Source organism: Carcharhinus amblyrhynchos, chromosome 33 (assembly GCF_965287045.1).
Source record: "Carcharhinus amblyrhynchos chromosome 33, sCarAmb.v2.hapA, whole genome shotgun sequence".
NCBI classification, from domain to species: Eukaryota; Metazoa; Chordata; class Chondrichthyes; order Carcharhiniformes; family Carcharhinidae; genus Carcharhinus; species Carcharhinus amblyrhynchos.
This window is the reverse complement of record NC_137356.1, coordinates 11,767,986-11,789,045: the sequence shown is the minus strand read 5'-3', so window position 1 is coordinate 11,789,045 and position 21,060 is coordinate 11,767,986. Positions and strand designations below refer to the sequence as shown.

Genomic DNA, 21,060 nt, shown 5'->3' with positions numbered 1-21,060 from the left:
TGTTGATGTTGGGTCCAAAGTTGTCACAAGCCGTGGAAAATTTGTCCACACTGACTTGCATCTCAGGCTGTGAGCCAGTATACAGGGCACAGTCATCGGCAAAGAGGAAGTCTCTCAGAACAGTCTCTTTCACTTTGGTAACAGCTTGAAGTCTCCTGAGGTTGAAGAGTACTTGAGGCTGATTCCAGCAACATTGTCTTGGAAGGCATCATTCAGCGTGGCAGTAAACATCATGCTGAACAGTATGGGTGTGAGCACACAGCCCTGTTTGACGCCATTGGTGACTGGGAATGCCTCAGAGGATTCTCCGCCATTCATGCCATCATGGAACTGGCGTACCATCTGAATGAATTTGGGGGAGGTGGGGGGCGTCAGCCGAACTTTGACATGATCCTCCACAGGCCTTGTTGGCTGATAGCGTCGAAGGCTTTTGCAAGGTCAACAAAGGTTGTGTAGAGCTTGCGATTCTGCTACTGACACTTCTCCTGAAGTTGGCGTGCAGCAAAAATCATGTCAATAGTTCCGCGACCTTTGTGGAAGCCACATTGTGACTCTGGAAGCAGGCCCAGCTCCAGATAAGTGACCAGGTGGTCCCTCCAGTCCTACCACCTTTCCATTGCTAACACCCGGCAAATTATTCACGTCTTCCTCCGTGAAGACCGAAACAAAAAAGTTATTCAAGACCTCAGCCATTTCCCCATCCCCTACCACTAAGTCCCCCCTCTCATCCTCTAAGGGTCCAACGTTCACCCTAGCCAGCCTCTTCCTTTTTATATATTTATAAAAACTCTTGCTATCCTTTTTTATATTAAGCGCTAGCCCAGCTTCATAGTTTCTCCTATCCTTCTTTATCAACTTCTTTGTCAATCTTTGTTGACATTTAAACCTCTCCCAATCCTCTTCTCGCCCACTACTCTTAGCTACTCTAAACGCCTCCGCTTTTAGTTTAACACTTTCCTTCACCTCCTTCGTTATCCACGGCTTATTACCTCTCCTACGGTCCTTTTTAACCATCGGAATAAATTTCTGCTGAGCACCAAGAAAGATTTCCTTAAAGATCTTCCACTGATCCTCAGCAGACCTACCTTCCAACGCGCTCCCCCAGTCAACATTCGCCAATTCTTCTCTCGTCCTACCATACTCCCCTCTGTTCAAACAAAGGACGCATGTCCGGGAACCCACTTTCTCCTCCTCCGTCTGCACCAGAAACTCCACCATACAATGATCACTCTCCCCAAGAGGATCCTTCACCGCAAGGTCCCTAATTCTACCCGCCTCATTACATAACACCAGATCCAAGATAGCTTGTTCCCTCGTCGGCTCCAACACACAGTGTTCAAGGAAACTATCCCGGCAGCATTCCAAGAACTCCTCCTCGAGCCCACCACGTCCAACGTGGGTCGACCAATCAACATGTAGATTGAAATCTCCCATAATTATGGCTGTCCCATTCCTGCACACCGCACTTATTTGCGCGTTAACAGCCCGCCCCACCTCCAGATCATTATTCGGGGGCCTATAGACGACACCCACCAGCATCTTCCTCCCTTTGCTGTTCCTAATCTCCACCCACAACGATTCCACTTTCTGCTCTTTGGTCCCTATATCATCCCTTGCTACCACCCTGATGCTATCTTTAATCAGCAGAGCTACGCCCCCCCGCCTTTTTCCTCCCGCCTATCCTTCCTAAACACCTGATACCCCTGGACATTCAGCTCCCAGTCCCTGTCACCTTGCAGCCACGTCTCTGTAATGGCCACCAGATCATATCCATTTGTGCTGATCTGCGCCACCAGCTCATCCACTTTATTCTGAATGCTTCGTGCATTCAGATAAAGTGCTTTCATCCCAGCCTTCACCTGGACCCTATTTGCCAGAACACCACCAACCATACTCATGCCCCCTACTCCCTTTATTATTGGGACATCCTTGGCCTCTTCCCTTACCTGTACCCTCTCCTTAACTGTAGACCCCGTAATGTCACCTACCCTCGTACCCTCCGCCGCCGCGTCCCCCCCCCAATTAGTTTAAAGCCCTGTCTACAGTCCTATCCACACGATTCGCCACCCCCCCTTCCTCCGCTCCCCACCCCCCCTTCTTCCGCTCCCCACCCCCCCTTCCTCCGCTCCCCACCCCCCCCTTCCTCCGCTCCCCCCCCCCCCCTTCCTCCGCTCCCCACCCCCCCCTTCCTCCGCTCCCCACCCCCCCCTTCCTCCGCTCCCCACCCCCCCCTTCCTCCGCTCCCCACCCCCCCCTTCCTCCGCTCCCCACCCCCCCCTTCCTCCGCTCCCCACCCCCCCCTTCCTCCGCTCCCCACCCCCCCCTTCCTCCGCTCCCCACCCCCCCCTTCCTCCGCTCCCCACCCCCCCCTTCCTCTGCTCCCCACCCCCCCCTTCCTCCGCTCCCCACCCCCCCCCTTCCTCCGCTCCCCACCCCCCCTTCCTCCGCTCCCCACCCCCCCCTTCCTCCGCTCCCCACCCCCCCCTTCCTCCGCTCCCCACCCCCCCTTCCTCCGCTCCCCACCCCCCCCTTCCTCCGCTCCCCACCCCCCCCTTCCTCCGCTCCCCACCCCCCCTTCCTCCGCTCCCCACCCCCCCCTTCCTCCGCTCCCCACCCCCCCCTTCCTCCGCTCCCCACCCCCCCCTTCCTCCGCTCCCCACCCCCCCCCTTCCTCCGCTCCCCACCCCCCCCTTCCTCCGCTCCCCACCCCCCCCTTCCTCCGCTCCCCACCCCCCCCTTCCTCCGCTCCCCACCCCCCCCTTCCTCCGCTCCCCACCCCCCCCTTCCTCCGCTCCCCACCCCCCCCTTCCTCCGCTCCCCACCCCCCCCTTCCTCCGCTCCCCACCCCCCCCTTCCTCCGCTCCCCACCCCCCCCTTCCTCCGCTCCCCACCCCCCCCTTCCTCCGCTCCCCACCCCCCCTTCCTCCGCTCCCCACCCCCCCCTTCCTCCGCTCCCCACCCCCCCCTTCCTCCGCTCCCCACCCCCCCCTTCCTCCGCTCCCCACCCCCCCCTTCCTCCGCTCCCCACCCCCCCCTTCCTCCGCTCCCCACCCCCCCCTTCCTCCGCTCCCCACCCCCCCCTTCCTCCGCTCCCCACCCCCCCCTTCCTCCGCTCCCCACCCCCCCCCCCTTTCCTCCGCTCAGCAGCCCCCTCTTGTTCCTGACCCTTAGAGTTAGCCAGTCTAGGGGGGGTGGATGTCACTTGCACCCCATTGACAATGGTACCCTTTCTCCCCCTGATGAGCCTCAGTGTCTGTAGCTCAGAGGCCAGCTCATCTATCTTGAGCTGGAGCTCCTCTTTGTGTCATCAGCAAATTTCGGCACCCTACACTCAGCTCCCTCCTCCAGATCATCTATATAAATGGTAAATAGCTGAGGCCCCAGCACCGATCCCTGGGGCACTCCACTAGTCACCAATCGCCAATCCGAATAGCACCCATTGACACCTACTCTCTGCCTCCTATTTGACAGCCAATCCTCTATCCACGCTAACACCTTACCCCCAAGTCCATGCCCCCTAACCTTCTGTAACAACCTTGTGTGCGGCACCTTATCAAATGCCTTCTGAAAATCGAGAAACACCACATCCACCAGTTCCCCTCCGTCCACCGCACTAGACAAATCCTCATAGAATTCCAATAAAATCGTCAGACACGACTTCCCCTTAACGAATCCATGCTGCGTCTGCTCTGTCAAACAATTCTTCTTAAGATGCCTCGCTATTTCTTCTTTGATGATGGATTCAAGCATTTTTCCTACAACAGACGTTAAACTAACCGGCCTATAATCCCCTGCCTTTTGCCTGCTACCCTTTTTAAACAGCGGTGTAACATTAGCCGTTTTCCAATCTTCCGGCACTTCCCCGGAATCCAGTGAGGTTTGGAAAATAATCACTAAGGCATCCACTATCACCTCTGCCATTTCCTTCAGAACCCTGGGATGCATTCCATCCGGTCCTGGGGACTTGTCCACCATCAGTCCCGCTAGTCTGTTGAGCACTACCTCTCTATTGACAGTGATCACATTCAGGCCCTCAACTCCTACCATCCTTCTATCTTTAATACCCAGCAAACTATCCTGTCTCCTGTCTCTTGCCTCATCGTTAATAGATGGTTGGTTGAGGACGGCTTCATAGTGTTCAGCCCATCTCTGCAGGATCTGAGCCCTCTCTATAATGAGAGTTGTACATCTGTACTCAGGAGGGGGGAGCTCCCGAAAGATTGAAGTCCGTAGAGAGTGTTGAGGGCTTCTATCGTTTCTGTCAGTGTATCCCTGTATTCAATCTGCCTTGGTGCTCTGCCAGGCATCCTGTATTTTACATAATTTATTCTGGGCTGTCCTGCGAGTACTGGTAAAAGCATTTTTCTTGGCAGCTGATGTTGGGTCGTTCTGACAGGCCCGATGAAGATGGTGCTTTTCAACAAGCAGAGCCTGTATCTCCTCATCGTTCTCATCGATCCAGTCATGCTGCTTGCGCATAGAGGGCCCAAGCATCTTCAGTGCAGATGTATGGATAGCATCCCTGAAGCTTTCCCAGTCGTTCTCAGCGCTGCCTGCAAGATGTAGATCAGCAAGATTGGTTTCTAAGTCTTCAGCCAGTGCTGAAGCTATGCTGGGGTTCTTTAGCTTGGCTGCATTGATTCTTTTCATAACCTTGCTTCCTTGTGGTCGCCCCTTGGGTCTGATGCGGAGCCTCATTTTGGAGACAATGAGCCTGTGATCTGTCCAGCAGTCAGTGAATAATGGAGGGGCATGTGATGTGTGGTTTCTGTATGATGTGGGAACTGATGGACCCTAGGGTTCATCCCAGTGACCATGTCTGCAGTAAGTGCAGGTTGCTAGAGGAGCTCCAGCTCAGGGTAAATGAGCTGGCCTCTGAGCTACAGACACTGAGGCTCATCAGGGGGAGAGAGGGTGCCATTGTCAATGGGGTGCAAGTGACATCCACCCCCCCTAGACTGGCTAACTCTAAGGGTCAGGGACAAGAGGGGGCTGCTGGGAGGAGGAAGGGGGGTGGGGAGCGGAGGCCTCAGCCTCTTAATCTGCATAACAGGTTTGAGGTTCTTGCTTCCAGGCTGGACGAGAACGAGGCAGGTGAGGTTGGTGAGTAAGCTGCACACGGTACAGTGCTGCAGCAGGACATAGGCAAAGAGAAAGGGAAAAGGAACGTAGTAGTGATTGGGGATAGTGTGGTGAAGGGTATTGACACTGTCCTTTGTCACAATGACAAAGTGCACAGAAGGGTGTGTTGTCTGCCTGGTGCTTGGGTCCGGGATGTCGCATCTGGGCTGCAGAGGAACCTGGAGTGGGAGGGTGAGAATCCGGTCGTTGTGGTACATGTGGGTGCCAATGACGTAGGCAAAATGCGAACTGAGGATCTGGGGAGGGAGTATGAAAAGCTGGGAATGGAATTAAAAAGTAGAACCGACAAGGTGGTTATCTCTGGGCTACTGCCTGAACCGTGTGCAGATGGGCGTAGGGTTGACAGGATTAAGGAAGTGAATGGGTGGCTCAGGGATTGGTGTGGGAGGAATGGGTTTGAATTTATGGGGCATTGGCACCAGTATTGGGGTAGGTGGGACCTGTTCGGGCGGGATGGGGTTGGTCTGAACCGTGCTGGGACCAGAGTGCTGGCGAATCGAGTAAAGAGGACTGTAGACAGGGCTTTAAACTAACTGGGGGGGGGGAGGGTGCGAGGGTAGGTGACCTTACGAGGTCTAAAGTTAAGGAGAGTGTACATGTAAGGGAAGAGGCCGAGGATGTCCCAATAATAGAGGGAGTAGAGGGCATGAGTATAGTTGGTGGCGTTGCGGCAAATAGGGTCCAGGTGAAGGCTGGGATGAAAGCACTTTATCTGAATGCACGAAGCATTTGGAATAAAGTGGATGAGCTGATGGCGCAGATCGACACAAATGGATACGATCTGGTGACCATTACAGAGACATGGCTGCAGGGTGACAGGGACTGGGAGCTGAATGTACAGGGCTATCAAGTGTTTAGGAAGGATAGGCAGGAGGTAAAAGGGGGGGCGTAGCTCTGCTGATTAAGGATAGCATCACGGTGGTAGCAAGGGATGATATTGGAGCAAAGGAGGAGAGGGTGGAATCGTTGTGGGTGGAGATTAGGAACAGCAAAGGGAGGAAGACGCTGGTGGGTGTCGTCTATAGGCCCCCGAATAATGATCTGGAGATGGGGCGGGCTGTTAACGCGCAAATAAGTGCGGCGTGCAGGAATGGGACGGCCGTAGTTATGGGGGATTTCAATCTGCATATTGATTGGTCGACCCATGTTGGACGTGGGGGGCTCGAGGAAGAGTTCTTGGAATGCTGCCAGGATAGTTTCCTCGAACAGTGTGTGTTGGAGCCGACGAGGGAGCGAGCTATCTTGGATCTGGTGCTATGTAATGAAGCGGGTAGAATTAGGGACCTTGTGGTGAAGGATCCTCTTGGGGAGAGTGATCATTGTATGGTGGAGTTTCTGGTGCAGATGGAGGAGGAGAAAGTGGGTTCCCGGACACGCGTCCTTTGTTTGAATAGAGGGGAATACGGTAGGATGAGAGAAGAATTGGCGAATGTGGACTGGGAGAGCGCGTTGGAGGGAGGGTCTGTTGAGGAGCAGTGGAGGATCTTTAAGGAGATCTTTCTTGGTGCTCAACGGAAATTTATTCCGATGGTCAAAAAGGATAGTAGGAGGAGAGGTAATAAGCCGTGGATAACGAAGGAGGTGAAGGAAAGTGTTAAACTAAAAGCGGAGGAATTTAGAGTAGCTAAGAGTAGTGGGCGAGAAGAGGATTGGGAGAGGTTTAAATGTCAACAAAGATTGACAAAGAAGTTGATAAGGAAGGGTAGGAGAAACTATGAAGCTGGGCTAGCGCTTAATATAAAAAAGGATAGCAAGAGTTTTTATAAATATATAAAAAGGAAGAGGCTGGCTAGGGTGAATGTTGGCCCTTTAGAGGATGAGAAAGGGGTCCTAGTGGTAGGGGATGGGGATATGGCTAAGGTATTGAATAACTTTTTTGTTTCTGTCTTCACGGAGGAGGACATGAATAATTTGCCGGGTGTTAGCGATGGAAAGGTGGTAGGACTGGAGGGTCTTAATGACATTACTGTTACTAGAAAGGCGGTGCTCGACAGACTGGAGGGGCTGATTGTGGACAAGTCCCCAGGACCGGATGGAATGCATCCGAGGGTTCTGAAAGAAATGGCGGAGGTGATAGTGGATGCTTTGGTGGTTATTTTCCAAACGTCGCTGGATTCCGGGGAAGTGCCGGATGATTGGAAAACGGCTAATGTTACGCCGTTGTTTAAGAAAGGTGCCAGGCAAAAGGCGGGGAATTATAGGCCGGTTAGTTTAACGTCTGTGGTAGGTAAAATGTTAGAATCTGTCATTAAGGAGGAAATTGCGAGGCATCTTGAAGGGAATCGCTTGATAGAGCAGACGCAGCACGGTTTCATTAAAGGGAAGTCGTGTCTGACAAATTTACTGGAGTTCTATGAGGATGTGTCTAGGGCGGTGGATAGAGGAGAGCCGGTGGATGTGGTCTTTCTAGATTTTCAGAAGGCGTTTGACAAAGTGCCTCACAAGAGGTTATTGCAGAAGGTCGAGGGACATGGAGTTGGGGGTAGGGTGTTAGCGTGAATAGAGGATTGGTTGTCAAATAGGAGGCAGAGAGTGGGGTTCAACGGGTGCTATTCGGATTGGCGGATGGTGACTAGTGGAGTGCCCCAGGGGTCGGTGCTGGGGCCTCAGCTTTTTACCATTTATATAGATGATCTGGAGGAGGGAACCGAGTGTAGAGTGTCAAAATTTGCTGATGACACCAAGATTGGGGGAACGGCAAATTGTGCGGAGGGTGTGGAGAGTCTGCAGAAGGATCTAGATAGGCTGGGCGAATGGGCCAGGAAATGGCAAATGGAATTTAATGTTGGCAAGTGCGAGGTGGTCCACTTTGGTAGGAAGAATGGTAGGAAGGACTATTACTTACGGGGCGAAAAACTGCAGCAGGCGACGGTGCAGAGGGACCTCGGAGTCCTTGTGCATGAGTCGCAAAAACCCAGCTTGCAGGTGCAGCAGGTGGTCAGGAAGGCGAATGGGATGCTGGCCTTCATAGCGAAGGGGATTGAATATAAAAGTAGGGACGTCTTGCTGCAGCTGTATAGGGCATTGGTGAGGCCGCAACTGGAGTACTGTGTGCATTTTTGGGCGCCGCACCTGCGCAAAGATATTTTGGCCTTGGAGGGAGTGCAGAGGAGGTTTACTAGGCTGATACCGGAGTTGAGGGGGTTGAGCTATGAGGAGAGGCTGAATAAACTGGGCTTGTACTCGTTAGAGTTTAGAAGAATGAGAGGAGATCTCATTGAGACGTATAAGATAATGAATGGGATGGATAGGATAGAGGTGGAAAGACTCTTCCCGCTCAAAAAAGACAATAGGACTAGGGGGCACAGCCTCAAGATAAAAGGGGGGCGGTTTAGAACGGAGTTGAGGAGGAACTTCTTCACTCAAAGGGTGGTGAATCTCTGGAATTCTCTGCCCGTTGAAGTGGTGGAGGCTGCCTCGCTAAATATTTTTAAGACGCGGGTTGATGGGTTTTTGATAGGAGAGGGGATTAAGGGTTATGGGGAGAGGGCGGGAAAGTGGAACTGAGCAGCGACAGATCAGCCATGATCTTATTGAATGGCGGGGCAGGCTCGAAGGGCTGGATGGCCTACTCCTGCTCCTATTTCTTATGTTCTTATGTCAGCACCACATGTGGCCTTGGTCACTCTGACATCCTGCCTGACTTTTCTCCTGACAATGACATAGTCGATAAGATGCCAATACTTAGAGTGGGGGTGCATCCAAGAGGTCTTGTTACAGGTAGGCAGACGGAAGGTTGTGTTGATGATGAGGAGGTCGTCTGCTGCACAAGTCTTCATTAAGAAGGCCGTTACTGTTACACTTGCCCACTCCATGTCTCCCGATGACTCCCTGTCAGGTTGCAGAGTCACACCCTACTCTTGCATTGAAATTGCCAAGCAAGATCAGCTTGTCGGTACTGCTCACTGCTGATAGTAGGGCGTCTAGTTGCTCGTAGAACTTATCTTTCATCTCGTCTGGATTGTTCATTGTGGGGGCGTAAGCGCTGATCAGGGTGGCTTGACTTCTGTTCTGTAGCGGAAGCTGTAATGTCATAAGCCGATGTAGTGGATGGTGGAGGATGCTCAAAAGACCAAACCGTCAACTCCCTCTTCTGTTTCTTATGTTCTTATTCAAATATGAAACCTCATAAGTCCTTACTTGCCCCAGTAAACCCTTACAGACTGGTTCAGAGTCCAATCAATCAAATATGAAATAAGCATAGTAGCAACCAATAAGATAATTTGAAATTGACACAAGCAGGATGAGGTGATGGGATTTTCTAGCCGTGCTCACCCCAAAATCAGAAATTTCTGCCCAAGGTCAACGGACCTTTGCATGGTCCATCAAATTTTCTGTCCAGCTTGCTACAATTTCCTTGACTGGCGGGACAGGAAAATTCCACCCCTGGTTTCAGTTGGCTGATGTGGTTGGTTTTTTTACATTATATATTGGCTTCATGATTTCAAATATGTAATATCCTTGAAATGTAGTGACTTCCCTGTGGTAGTCAACTTTCTTAAATTGATGTTGTGTCACTTGATTTTAAAAAGTTAGACAATACAAGACAAATTTTATGCACCTTGTTATTGCCGCATAAGAAGTAAAAATTGACTCCTCAAGTACCACTCCGTTTGACTGTAACAAAGTTTTTCTGAGTTTGTTTTCACTGAATCAAAAACCCACCAAGAAAAAATAAAAATATTTGAAAACATAATCCCAAGTCTGATCTATGACACACACAACACGCTTCCTGTCTATTGGAAAACATTTTCCTGTTAGAACAGAGTATAACTGTTTTTCTTTAAATTAAATATCCTAGTCTTCATAGCTTAAATCATGCAACTGCTTTTTCCAAATTCCTTTTATTCATTCTTGGGATGCCAGTGTGGCTGGCAAGCCCAGCATTTATTGCCAAATCCTAATTACCTTTGAAATGAGAAGATTGTGTTGGAATTCTCTAACCCAGAGGGTTGTGTGTGCTCCATTACTGAATATATTTAAGACGGAGATGGACAAATGTTTGGACTCTTAAGGAATCAAGGGATATGGGAAGCAGTAGGAAAGTGGAGTTGAAGCTGAAGATCAGCCATGATTGTACTGAATGGCGGAGCAGGCTCAATGGGCCATATATAATGATTTCTGGTTTGAAAAGATAAAGCAAAAAACATGGCCAAGGTTCAGAATGAAACATCATTGGATCAATGAATTGTCAATAAAATTAGTAAAATAAACAGCAGTGGAGCTGAAGATGTTCCTGTAATTTTACAAACTCCTAAGATCATTTGTTACATTGGATTTTTAACAAAAAGAAGTCAAAGATTTTCACAAATAAAAACAGAGATTATGAAGATATATTAAGCGTTGTTACTGTTTTTTGTTTAGAAGCAAACATGAGGCCAACCGAGACAGGTTCAGATTCCAGCTCCTCTTCTGCTGGTGCACAGTCTGGAGTGCCGACACAAGTGGTACAACAGGTTCAGGCATCACAGCAGGTGAGTGAACAGAGAATAGTGCAGTGAATCTTCATACAAATTAAATTTATACATGTTGATTACGTAACTCTCTACTCAAACAGCAGTGTAATCAGAAAGTGCTTTTATGTACTTTTTCTCTTCTAAAATTATCTTATACCCGTTGAAGGGATTTGATATTATTGATTTGTGTCATTGGTATGGAATTGGTTTTGTTACAATATGTGTGAGTTTAAACCATAAACAAAAAGACCTAATTTACCTAAACATCCACCAAAATGCAGAATTTACCAGTAAGATTTTATGTTTTGTAACTTTAACATTTATCAGAAAAACACAAATTAAACATGAACTGACCAGCAAATGATATTTCAAATGAGTTGCACTCCCCAGCAGGCATATTCTATCCATTATAGCCAGACACAGACATTGGGAGCAGAAGTAGAATGTTTGGCCCTTTGAGTCTGTTCTGCCATTCATTATGATCAATGCTGATCATCCAACTCAGTAACCTGTTCCTGCTTTCCCCCAATATCCTTTGATCCCTTTAGCTTCAAGAGCTATATCTAACTTCTTGAAATCAAAACAATTGCTATCTTTGGTAGAGAATTCCACAGGTTTTCCACCCTCTGGATGAAAATATTTCTCCTCATCTCAGACCTACAGATTTACACTGTATATTAAGACTGTGAACCCTGTTTCTGGACTCCCTACCTTCTTGCATCTGTCTAGCCCTGTTAGAATTTCATAGGTTCAGCGGAGACTTCCCCTTCATTCTTTTAAACTCCAGCAAATATAATCCTAACTGACTCAATCTCTCCTCGTATCCTGACATTCCAGGGAACCACTCTACTAAACCTTAGCTAGAACGTCCTTTCCCAGATAAGGAAACCAAAACTGCACACGCAATTCCAGGTGTGGTCTCACCAAAGTCAGAATAACTAGAGCAAGACATTCCTGTACTTGAACCTTCTCACTATGAAGGCCAACATACTATTTGCCTTTTTCACTGCCTAATGCTCCTGCGTGCTCACTTTCAGTGACTAGTGTACAAAGGTGCCAGGTCTTATCGCTCATTTCCCTCTCTTAATCTATAGCCATTCAGATAATCTGCTTTCCTATTTTTGCTACTAAAGTGGATAGCCTCATATTTAATCAGATTATGCTCCATCTGCCATGCATTTGCCCACTCACTTGACTTGTCCAAATCACACTGAAACATCTTTGCATTCTCTTCACTGCTCACTCTCCCACCCAGCTTTGTGTCGTCTGCAAATTTGGAGATATTACATTTAGTTCGCTCATCTAAATTATTAATATACATTGTGAATAGCCAGGGTCATATCACTGATCCCTGCAGTACGCCACTAGCCTGCCACTTGGACAAAGAACTGTTTATTCCTACTCTTTGTTCTCTATCTATCTCAATACGCTACCCCCAATCCTATGTACTTTCATTTTACGCGCTAATTCCTTATGTGGAACCTTCTGAAAGCCCAAATAAACCACTTCCATTGGAACTTCTACAGTTAAATCCTTGATGAATTCCAGTAGATTTGTCAAACATGATTTTCCTTTTGTGAATCCATGCTGACTCTGTTCGATCTCGGCAGTTACCCAAATGCTCTGCTATTAAGTATTTTATAATGGACTCCAGTATTTTCCCCACTCCTGTCGTCAGGCTGACTGCTCTATAATTCCCTGTTTTGTCTCCTACTTCCCTTTTCAAATCGTGGAGTTACATTAGCTACCCTGCTAATGTAATATTAGCATAATGCATATGAACTATTCCAGAATCTGTAGAATCTTGGAATATGACCACCAATGCATCCACTATTTCTAGGGCTACTTCCTAAGGTACTCTAGAATGTAGATTATTAGGCCCTGGTGATTTACTGGCCTTCAATCCTATCAATTTCCCAATACCATTTTCCTTCAATTGCTTCCTCTCACTAAACCTGTGTCCCCCAGCACTTCTGGTATATTATTTGTGTGCTCCTTTGTGAAGACAGAATCAAAGTATGTATTTAATTGGTTAGGCATTTCTTTGTACCCCATTATAAATTCCACATTCTAGCAAATACTCCTTATAGGACATCAGTCCCTGTCCTGTGCAGGTGTAGCCTGTCCAGTTTGTACTGATCCTGCCTTCCCCAGAATTGGTCCCAATGTCTTAGAAATCTGAGATCCTCCCCCTTGTGCTATCTCATCAGCTATTTATTTATCTGAAATATCCTGTTATTTCAGCTCTGACTACCACGTAGCATTGGTAGTAATATTTAGATCAGTACCTTTGAGATCCTACTTTTCAACTTACTTCCTGACTCTCTCTCTTCTATTTTTGGGACCTGATCCTTTCTTTACTTGCATTGTTTGTACCAATGTGTACTATGACTATTGGTTGTTCATTCTCCCCCTCCAGAACGTAGCCATTCTGAGGTATCCTTGGCGCTAGCAACATGGTATCCTGGAATATCGTTTGCAGCCAAAGAAAAGCCTATCTATTCCCCTTACAATTAAATCCCCTACAACTATTGCAATTCCCACACTTCTCTCCCATGTAGCAGAGCCAACCGTGATGCATCAAATGTTGCTTTCTCCCCAAGAGGCCATTTCTCTCAACAGTTTCCAAAGCTATATATCTCTGTTGCAGGGGAAATAGCTAGAGGAGACTCCTGCACTGTCTGCATGGTCCTATTACTCTCTGCCTGGTAGTTACCCATTCCCTTCCTCCCTGTGCAATCTGTGCAGTATTACCACCTCTCTTTATGTGCTATCCATAATACACTTCACATTGTAAGTGCTCCAGAATGCCCCAGCTACCGCTTCAGCTCTGAAACATGAGTTTACAGAAGTGGCGACACTTCCTGCACACATACTGGCCTTGGGCACTAGAAATGTTCCCGGATTCCCATATAGGGTAGGAGGAGCAGAGCTTTGAGATCTCCTGCATGACTTACCTCTTTAAATTAAACCTTTCAGAAGATAATTAAAACCAAATAATTTCAATTATTCTTGGGCTCTTTTTTCCTGGTCCTTACTACAAAGTATAATCCTTCCAAACTATAGACCACAAAATAAAGATCTTACAAACTATAGGTGATAAAAATAGTAAATATCTGACCGTACTCACCCAATCAGCTGTTTCTACTTGCCCTGTGTCACTTTTGAACCCACCTCAGGAGCTCTAAACTACAAGCTATCACTCAGATTTCTCGCTCCACTCTTGTGGGTTTTCCTGTGATGTCACTCTTTTGGCAAATTCCTGCAGAATCCTGAAGGTTCACAGCAATCTTGATGGCACAGAATCCCCAGAGGCTCCTTTATTTGTTCTCATTAATAAACCCTATTAAATACATGGTGAATAATAGGACACGAGAGAGTAGAATACCAGAGGGACCTTGTGGTGCTTAAAGACAGCAAGACAAGTAGATAAGGTGTTTAAAAAGGCATATGAGATACTTGCTTTTATCAGCCAAGGTATAGATAAAAAAAAAGCACAGAGATTATGATGACGCTGTATAAAATGCTTGTTAGGAGACAGCTTTGTGCGGCTCTGGTCGCCACACTGTAGGAAGTATGTGATTTCACTAGAAAGGGTGCAGAAGAGACTCACCAGGTTGTTGGCTGGGATGGACTGTTTCAGCTATGAAGAGAGACTAGTTAGGCTGGGATTGTTCTCAGAGCAGAAGGCTGAGAGGAGACCTGACTGAGGTGTACGACATTATGAAGAAACTTTGCCCCTTAGTAGAGAACCATTAATCAAGTGCATAGGTTCAAGGTAATGGGCAGGAGATTTAGAGGGGATTTGGTGGGAATCTGGAACTCTCTGCCTGAAAGAGTGGTGAAGATGGGAACCCTCACAGCACTTAAAAAGCATTTAGCTGATCACTTGAAATGTCATAGCATACAAGGCTTTGGACCAAGTGCTGGAAAATGGGATTAGAATAGATGGGTGCTTGATGGCTGGTGCAGACTTGATGGGCCAAAGAGTCTCTTTCTGTGCTGTAAAACACAATGACTCTATGAAATGAGTTGCTCAGCTCTGGAAAGCTGTTCAATTCACAATCTCTGCTTTAACCTTTCTTTGGCTTTCTGCCCTGTTTAACTATTATACACACAGTTTGTATATGTGCCTTCGTTGTTCTCTCCTCTTGTCGTAGCTCTCCTTTGTGTGCCGTTCAAATGGCTGTTGTATATTAATTTCCTTCCTGTTGGCAATGCTTTAAGGTTAAGGGTCATCAGGTCGCTTGAACCAGTATTTTTACTATACAAGAAAGCTGCAAAAAATCCCTTTACAACTGGTACAAACTCTTAAAAATTCCTTTCAAATGTTCTAAAAAACAATTACGAATTCCGCAGACGTATTAAAGAAATTACAAATTTTTCTTAACGTACTACTTCTGGTTCATAGGTCTTCATACTGTGAACTTCCACAGATATTATCAATGTTGTTGAACGATAGGGGGTACAACTCGAGTCAGAATGAGCTATGTACTTCTGAGATTCAATTCATCAAAGTAACAATACATCTCTGCATCAATAGAATTTAAAAACAATTTAGCATCCATTGCTTTCCTGCGAAATGTTTTTTTGATGACTGGCACAGACATGAATGGCCGAAGGTTTTATGTCTTTTCTTCTGACTTCATCAGTAAATCACTTCAAGTTGTATTTTTTGCTACAGTACTATCTATTCTCTGAAACATTCATCAGCTGAGAAGATAGTTGCTGTCTGTTAAATCTTGTAAACTGCTGCTCTGAGTTGCATGTGAGCAGCTTAGGGTGATTTATACTGTGATTTGTTTTCTTCCGTCTATGGAGTAACAGCTCATCTCAGATCTTACTTCCCTATCTTGGAAACTCCTAAAATGTAAATTCAACACAAGGTCTATGGTGCTTGCAAACCTCCATCCAAATGCTCCACAGCACAGCCAATTGAATCAATAATCAAATTGCATAAAAGCATGACTTTTAGAATTACTTTTGATTATTATCCAGAAGCAATCTGGCTGAGAACCGATGGAACCAGCAGGTGCAATCAGGAGGTAACTTTAGGATTTGACTTTGTTTAAAAGTCCACAGCTTAATCATTTAAACAGATTAAATATTGTTTTATTTTTGAAAGCAACTATGTGCTAAGTCAGTTTGACCTTAACATGAAAAGTAATTAACCTGAACAATGTTTATGATATTATAGGTTCTCCAATCTCCTTTAAATTCAGAATAGAGTTTTTCTTCATAAGGAAAGCTTTTGGAAAGGAGATTTTTATTTTTAACAAGTCTTCATGGCCCAGAACTTCCGATTTCTAAAAGCATCAGACCTCAGAAGATGCACTGGAGGGTAGTGCAGGGCCCAAATAGCAATTTCCTGGGAATTTTGAATTTTTGATGGACAATTTCTGACAATAACCTTGCACCGGGAACTACCTGATACTCCAATTTCAATTAGAAACTTCGGATGTTTCTAACTCTCTTAGCAGAATAGTTACCCTGGAAAAAATAGAAGGATTAAAACCATTTCTAATTCCTGAGTAATTTTGATACTTAACTCCCAAACCGCCACCCTTGCCCCCAACTAAATCTCCCTTTAACCCATGTCTATTCCTCCCAACCCATCATACTCATTGCCTCATCCTATTGCCCATCCACCCAATCCATTCTACCCACTTACTTTCTCCCTGGCTCTCAAAGTGACATCTTACATCAGTGATCTTTAAATTAAGGGGACATGGCTTCACTTCCTCGAATGCTGCTGCCCTGCACTGGAAGGATTTGGGAATCGGACACACTTAGCAGTCCTCTATAGGCCCAGGTTGGAGGACCTAGTGAGAAATATGCAGGTCAGTCTAATGTAAGTAAAAAGCAATGTAGTGACTGCCACACCATGGAAGTTCAGTCCCATATGATTATGATAAACCAATAATGAGTGGGAGGATTTTGGCAAAAATAACAATAGAAGTGAAAATAGCCTGAAGATACTAAGAGCTGAAAAGTTCAGAGACAGGATTTTGGGTTTTGGTTTGGATCAGAGACAAATGGAGGTCATGACTCCATAGCATGTGGGAGTCATCTGGCAAGCGATTTTCCCTAAATTGGTCATGTTGTGACAAGACGGAAGGCTTAATTCAGCATGGTTTGTGGGCTATCGAAGCTTGAGGTCCATTAGCATGCCCTCCAGTTCAGAAGAAGCATCAGCCTGCAGTTCAGATGAGAGAAAGAGAGTGGGTAACCTTTCTGCAATTTTTGAAACTTTAAAATCAAGAAAAGGATTTAGCAGCCCCTCAATAGGGACGCCATAAGCCATATCTGTGGCCTGGCAAGTGGGGACTACCCAAGGTTTGCCTGGACTTTGGCCTCATCACCCACATGGTCACTCACTGCCACCAACAGACTGCCTTCAGACAGCTGACCTAGTCCCTGATGCATTGGAGATCCTGTAGGCTGACTGGAAAATTTAGCCAGGCTGTCATAATAGGCCTTAATAGAGCTGTAATTTCCCTTAGTTAGCTACCTGCCACATGCAGGAGGTTAGCCTTTCAGACTTCCTTCCCACTTCCAGGATAACACCCCGAGGGAAAAATGATGCAGGTAAACTTTCACAATGACCAGCGCCTACCTGCTTTTATACTTGCCTTCGTATAAAGGCAATAATTCACCTTCAGATCACAAAGAGCATTAAATGTAATATATATACTTTAGGGCCTGGAAAAAATGAGATATCAAAAATACAACAGGAGTGATGAAAAACAAGAAGTCTGATAGTATGAGAAAAACTGCATCAGGGCCAAAGGCTCTGTTACCCTATAGGAGTTTTATACACTATTGCCTGTAACATAAGAAATAAAACAAACAAATTAGGAGTGCAAAACTTGATTAAAGATTATGATGTAATGGTCATCACAGAGTCCTGGGTACAAGCTGGGTAGGGCTGGGAGATATATATTCCAGATTATAGAATTTAAAAGGATAGGGAAATTGGAAAAGTATGAACAGTAATATTGCTGAAGGAGACTTTTGTATTAGAAAGAGGGTATACTTGTAAGGTTGAGCAAGCTATAGCACTGATTTAGATAGAATTAAGGATGAGAAAAAAAATACAAAGTGGGAGTTGTTTGCAGACCTCCTGATAGCAGTAATAATGTTGATCGGTAAACCTGTTGCAAATGCAGTGCAATGGTTTTCACATAGACTTGTAGAAATAGAAAATCTCAAGTCCCAAGGGCACCTTATGTCTTGAATGTATTCAGTCATTTTTCCTGAGAGCAGACCATTCTGAGTTATGAAGAATTAATCAAAATCTAATGGTAAGGAAGCACCTAGCTGACAGTGACCACAATATGATTGAACATGATTGTTTTGAGCTTTAAAATCTCAAACCAAGTCACAAACCACGATTTTAAAGTTTGGCAAAACTGATTTGTATAATTAAACAAACCCGGTCAACAAAAGAAATGCAAGAAGAAAACCCCGCAGACAGAAAGATGTAAACGGTAGCAAAGGGGTACACGGAGAATAGTTGGAGCTGCAAATATTTAAGGGAACAGAAATATTTGAGTGTAATGCGATCAGCACAGTAGTTTGCACTCCTGTCTCACACCGCCAGGGATCCATGTCCAATTCTTGGTTTGGGTCACTGTCTATGTGGAGTCTGCACGTTCTCTCAATGTCAGTGTGGGTTTCCTACAGGTGCTCTGGTTTCCTCCCACAGAGAGAAAGACGTGCTGGTTAGGTGCATTGGCCATGCTAAATTCTCCCTCAGTGTACCCAAATAAGCAATGGAGTGCGGCTCCTAGTTTTCAAAGTACCTTCATTGCAGTGTTAATGTAAGCCTATTTGTGACACTAAGAAATAAACTTTAAATTTCAAAAAAAACTTTAAACTTTAAGAAAAGTTCGGAGCTTATATGGATCCTGAACTTCCATCATGTGGCATCAGAGTCAGATTGCCACTCCGCTTTTCGTTTCTCCCATAGAAATCCAGCAATCCTTTCTTGTCCAACCTTCTGACTCAGGCCAGGCGCGAAGAAGCTGTAATATCGATAATGGAGACTATTGCTGTATTATATTGTGTGTAGGATAGCACAATACTGAGGCCTTCAGCTGAGGGCTGCACAGTTGTATTTGAGGAGGCCATGCGCCCTTTTTAACACTCTTAGCTTCCGTAAAGCAGGTAAGTTTAAAGCTACTTTTAAGCCATAGATAAAGGTTGGTAAGCAAGTGGGTATGATTCACAGAGTGTGTTTCGTGGTCGGGGATGTGTGGTTGGGCAACAGTGCTGGGGGGTCGGGGGGGGGGGCGGTCAGTTGAGGGTCAGGTGGTTGGAGACTAAGCATTAGGTGTAAGGTGTTGTCATGGACATCAGTATTATGGTCACCCACTAAGAAATAGTTTTAGTTCTTTGAACTTTCCCTGGATAACAATTGCTGCAAGACAAGCTGAACCACCCAAACTTTGTGATTTAAGTTGTACTCTGGGATGGTTCCGAATGCATGGCAATTGCCGGACAATCCTTATCTGGAGTCTTTTGGGTTTGAGGAAATCACACAGAGGAAGGCATACGTGCACTGAGTTTCAAACAGATACTGCCGAATGATTTGTATGCCAAAAGCCTCATAAAAATCTGTCCAAATTTCAAGAAATTTCTCCATTTGTGGTGTTAAAATGAAATAAACTTGCTGCAGAAAGTCAGGGATGGTAAGTACCATATAAAAAAAAAACCCCCGGGGGTAGTAAATAAATTGTCCCTGGAATTCAGTAAAATTTTACATTTTTAATTTTTTTCTTACTTTTCCTTTCTGTATCTTGATTTTCCGACTCAATCTGATCCTTCTGACTTAATCTATATGTAATCAATTTGACTGTAACTACCTTTATTTGTTTTTCCATGATTCTCCTGCTTGTTTAATCTTTAAGTTATTGGGGAGAAGAGTATTTCTCCTGTTACTCACCAGATCCCAAATGCCCCGTTGACTTTGCTATGCCATTGTGGGGGGAATTTGCTGGTACCCCGTCAAGTGGTTCTAGATGGTTGGAGGCAGCCAACCATTGCCTACGATGGTCCCGTCACTGTCAATAGGATTTCCCATTGATCCCACTCTGCCTCCCACCACCAAGAAGCCCACAGTGGGGTTGCTGCCGGCGGGACCAGAAACTCTGGAAGAACCGGAAAATCACCCCCATTATCATTTTGTACTCAACATTTTTTGCTGCAAATTCTTTGAGGTTATTGATGAGGAAAAAATATCTAACAAATGGGGCTCATCATGAAATGTCTGAAAAAGTTGTGCCTTTATTTTCTCTGGTACTGTATTGGGTTATTTCAACATATTGCTTTAAATAGAATAAAAATTGACACTAGTGAGAATATGTTGATTTTTCTGTTGCCGTATAACCTGACTCTGTGACAAAAGTTTCATTTCCTATGGGCTGGTCCTTTAATTGTAAGTTGCAAATCAGAATTATTTTAGCCACAATCTCATTGTCCTATTCATTATAACCTTTCACTGAGACCTGCTTCAAGGCACGTTCCTGCTAAATCAAATGGAAAAGTCTAACATGAAATTGAAAAAAAAGAGTCCTTTATTAGAATCATTCATTTAAATACAATAAAGCTTTTCCAAAGATATTGGCATGTACAAGACGAGTAAGAGGCAAGTTGGGTGGAACTATGATTCAAGCAATCAAGGAATTGCTATGATTTTTTACAATGAGATTTCAGGGTATTAAATCTAAGTAAAATTAAAGTTGACAACACGAACATGAAATAGGACAATTTTCCCACAGTTTTGAACTCCAATATTCATAAAAAATTAAAAACAATACTTGCTACAGGAAAATTTTGAAGAAGATTTTTATTTATATACTTCAATGAAATAAATTTTGGTAATTATAGTTCTACTGAATGAATATGCAAGCTGTGTTATGTGGAAAATTTGTGTGGATTTGCAAAGCCCATCTGGTGAGGAGTGATGTGGTTGCAATTTATTTTCTAGGTTTGTCTTTACAGCATGTGGTAATATTTTTAAAAGTAAAATTCAAATAATATATAAGCCAGTCAAGATTTTAATATGCAATTGTATGAATTAGAAGCAGGAGTAGGCCATACCACTGCTTGAGTCCACTTCATCATTTGATAAGATCTTAGCTGATTGAGGCTTCAAGGGAAGGCAGTGATTTTGTTGCTGGACTAGTAATCTAGAGATTCAGCATTCAGATCCCACTGTGGCATCTAACCTAATTGAATTCAATAGAAACCTGGAATTCAAAATTCTAATGGTGACCACAAACCCAATTGTTATAAAAACCCAAATGGTTCACTAATGTCCTTAGGGAAGGGAATCTGTTACCCTCACCTGGTCTGGCCTACAGATCCACAGCAATATAGTTGACACTTAAAAAAAATGTCCTCAGCATAGGCAATAAATGTTGGCCCAGCTCGTGACGCCCATATCCCATGAACAGAA

The 21,060-nt window shown here is 45.4% G+C and overlaps 1 protein-coding gene across 3 annotated transcripts in view; it reads left to right on the top strand.

Moving 5' to 3' along the window:
• rfx1a (regulatory factor X, 1a (influences HLA class II expression)) overlaps positions 1-21,060 on the top strand; it is a 133,060-nt gene that overhangs the window by 44,633 nt on the left and 67,367 nt on the right. For all 3 annotated transcript variants that reach the window (XM_080216721.1, XM_080216720.1, XM_080216719.1), the window contains exon 3: positions 10,507-10,616. In XM_080216721.1, the coding sequence (XP_080072847.1) occupies positions 10,507-10,616 (110 nt within the window). The remainder of the gene's footprint in view (positions 1-10,506; positions 10,617-21,060) is intronic.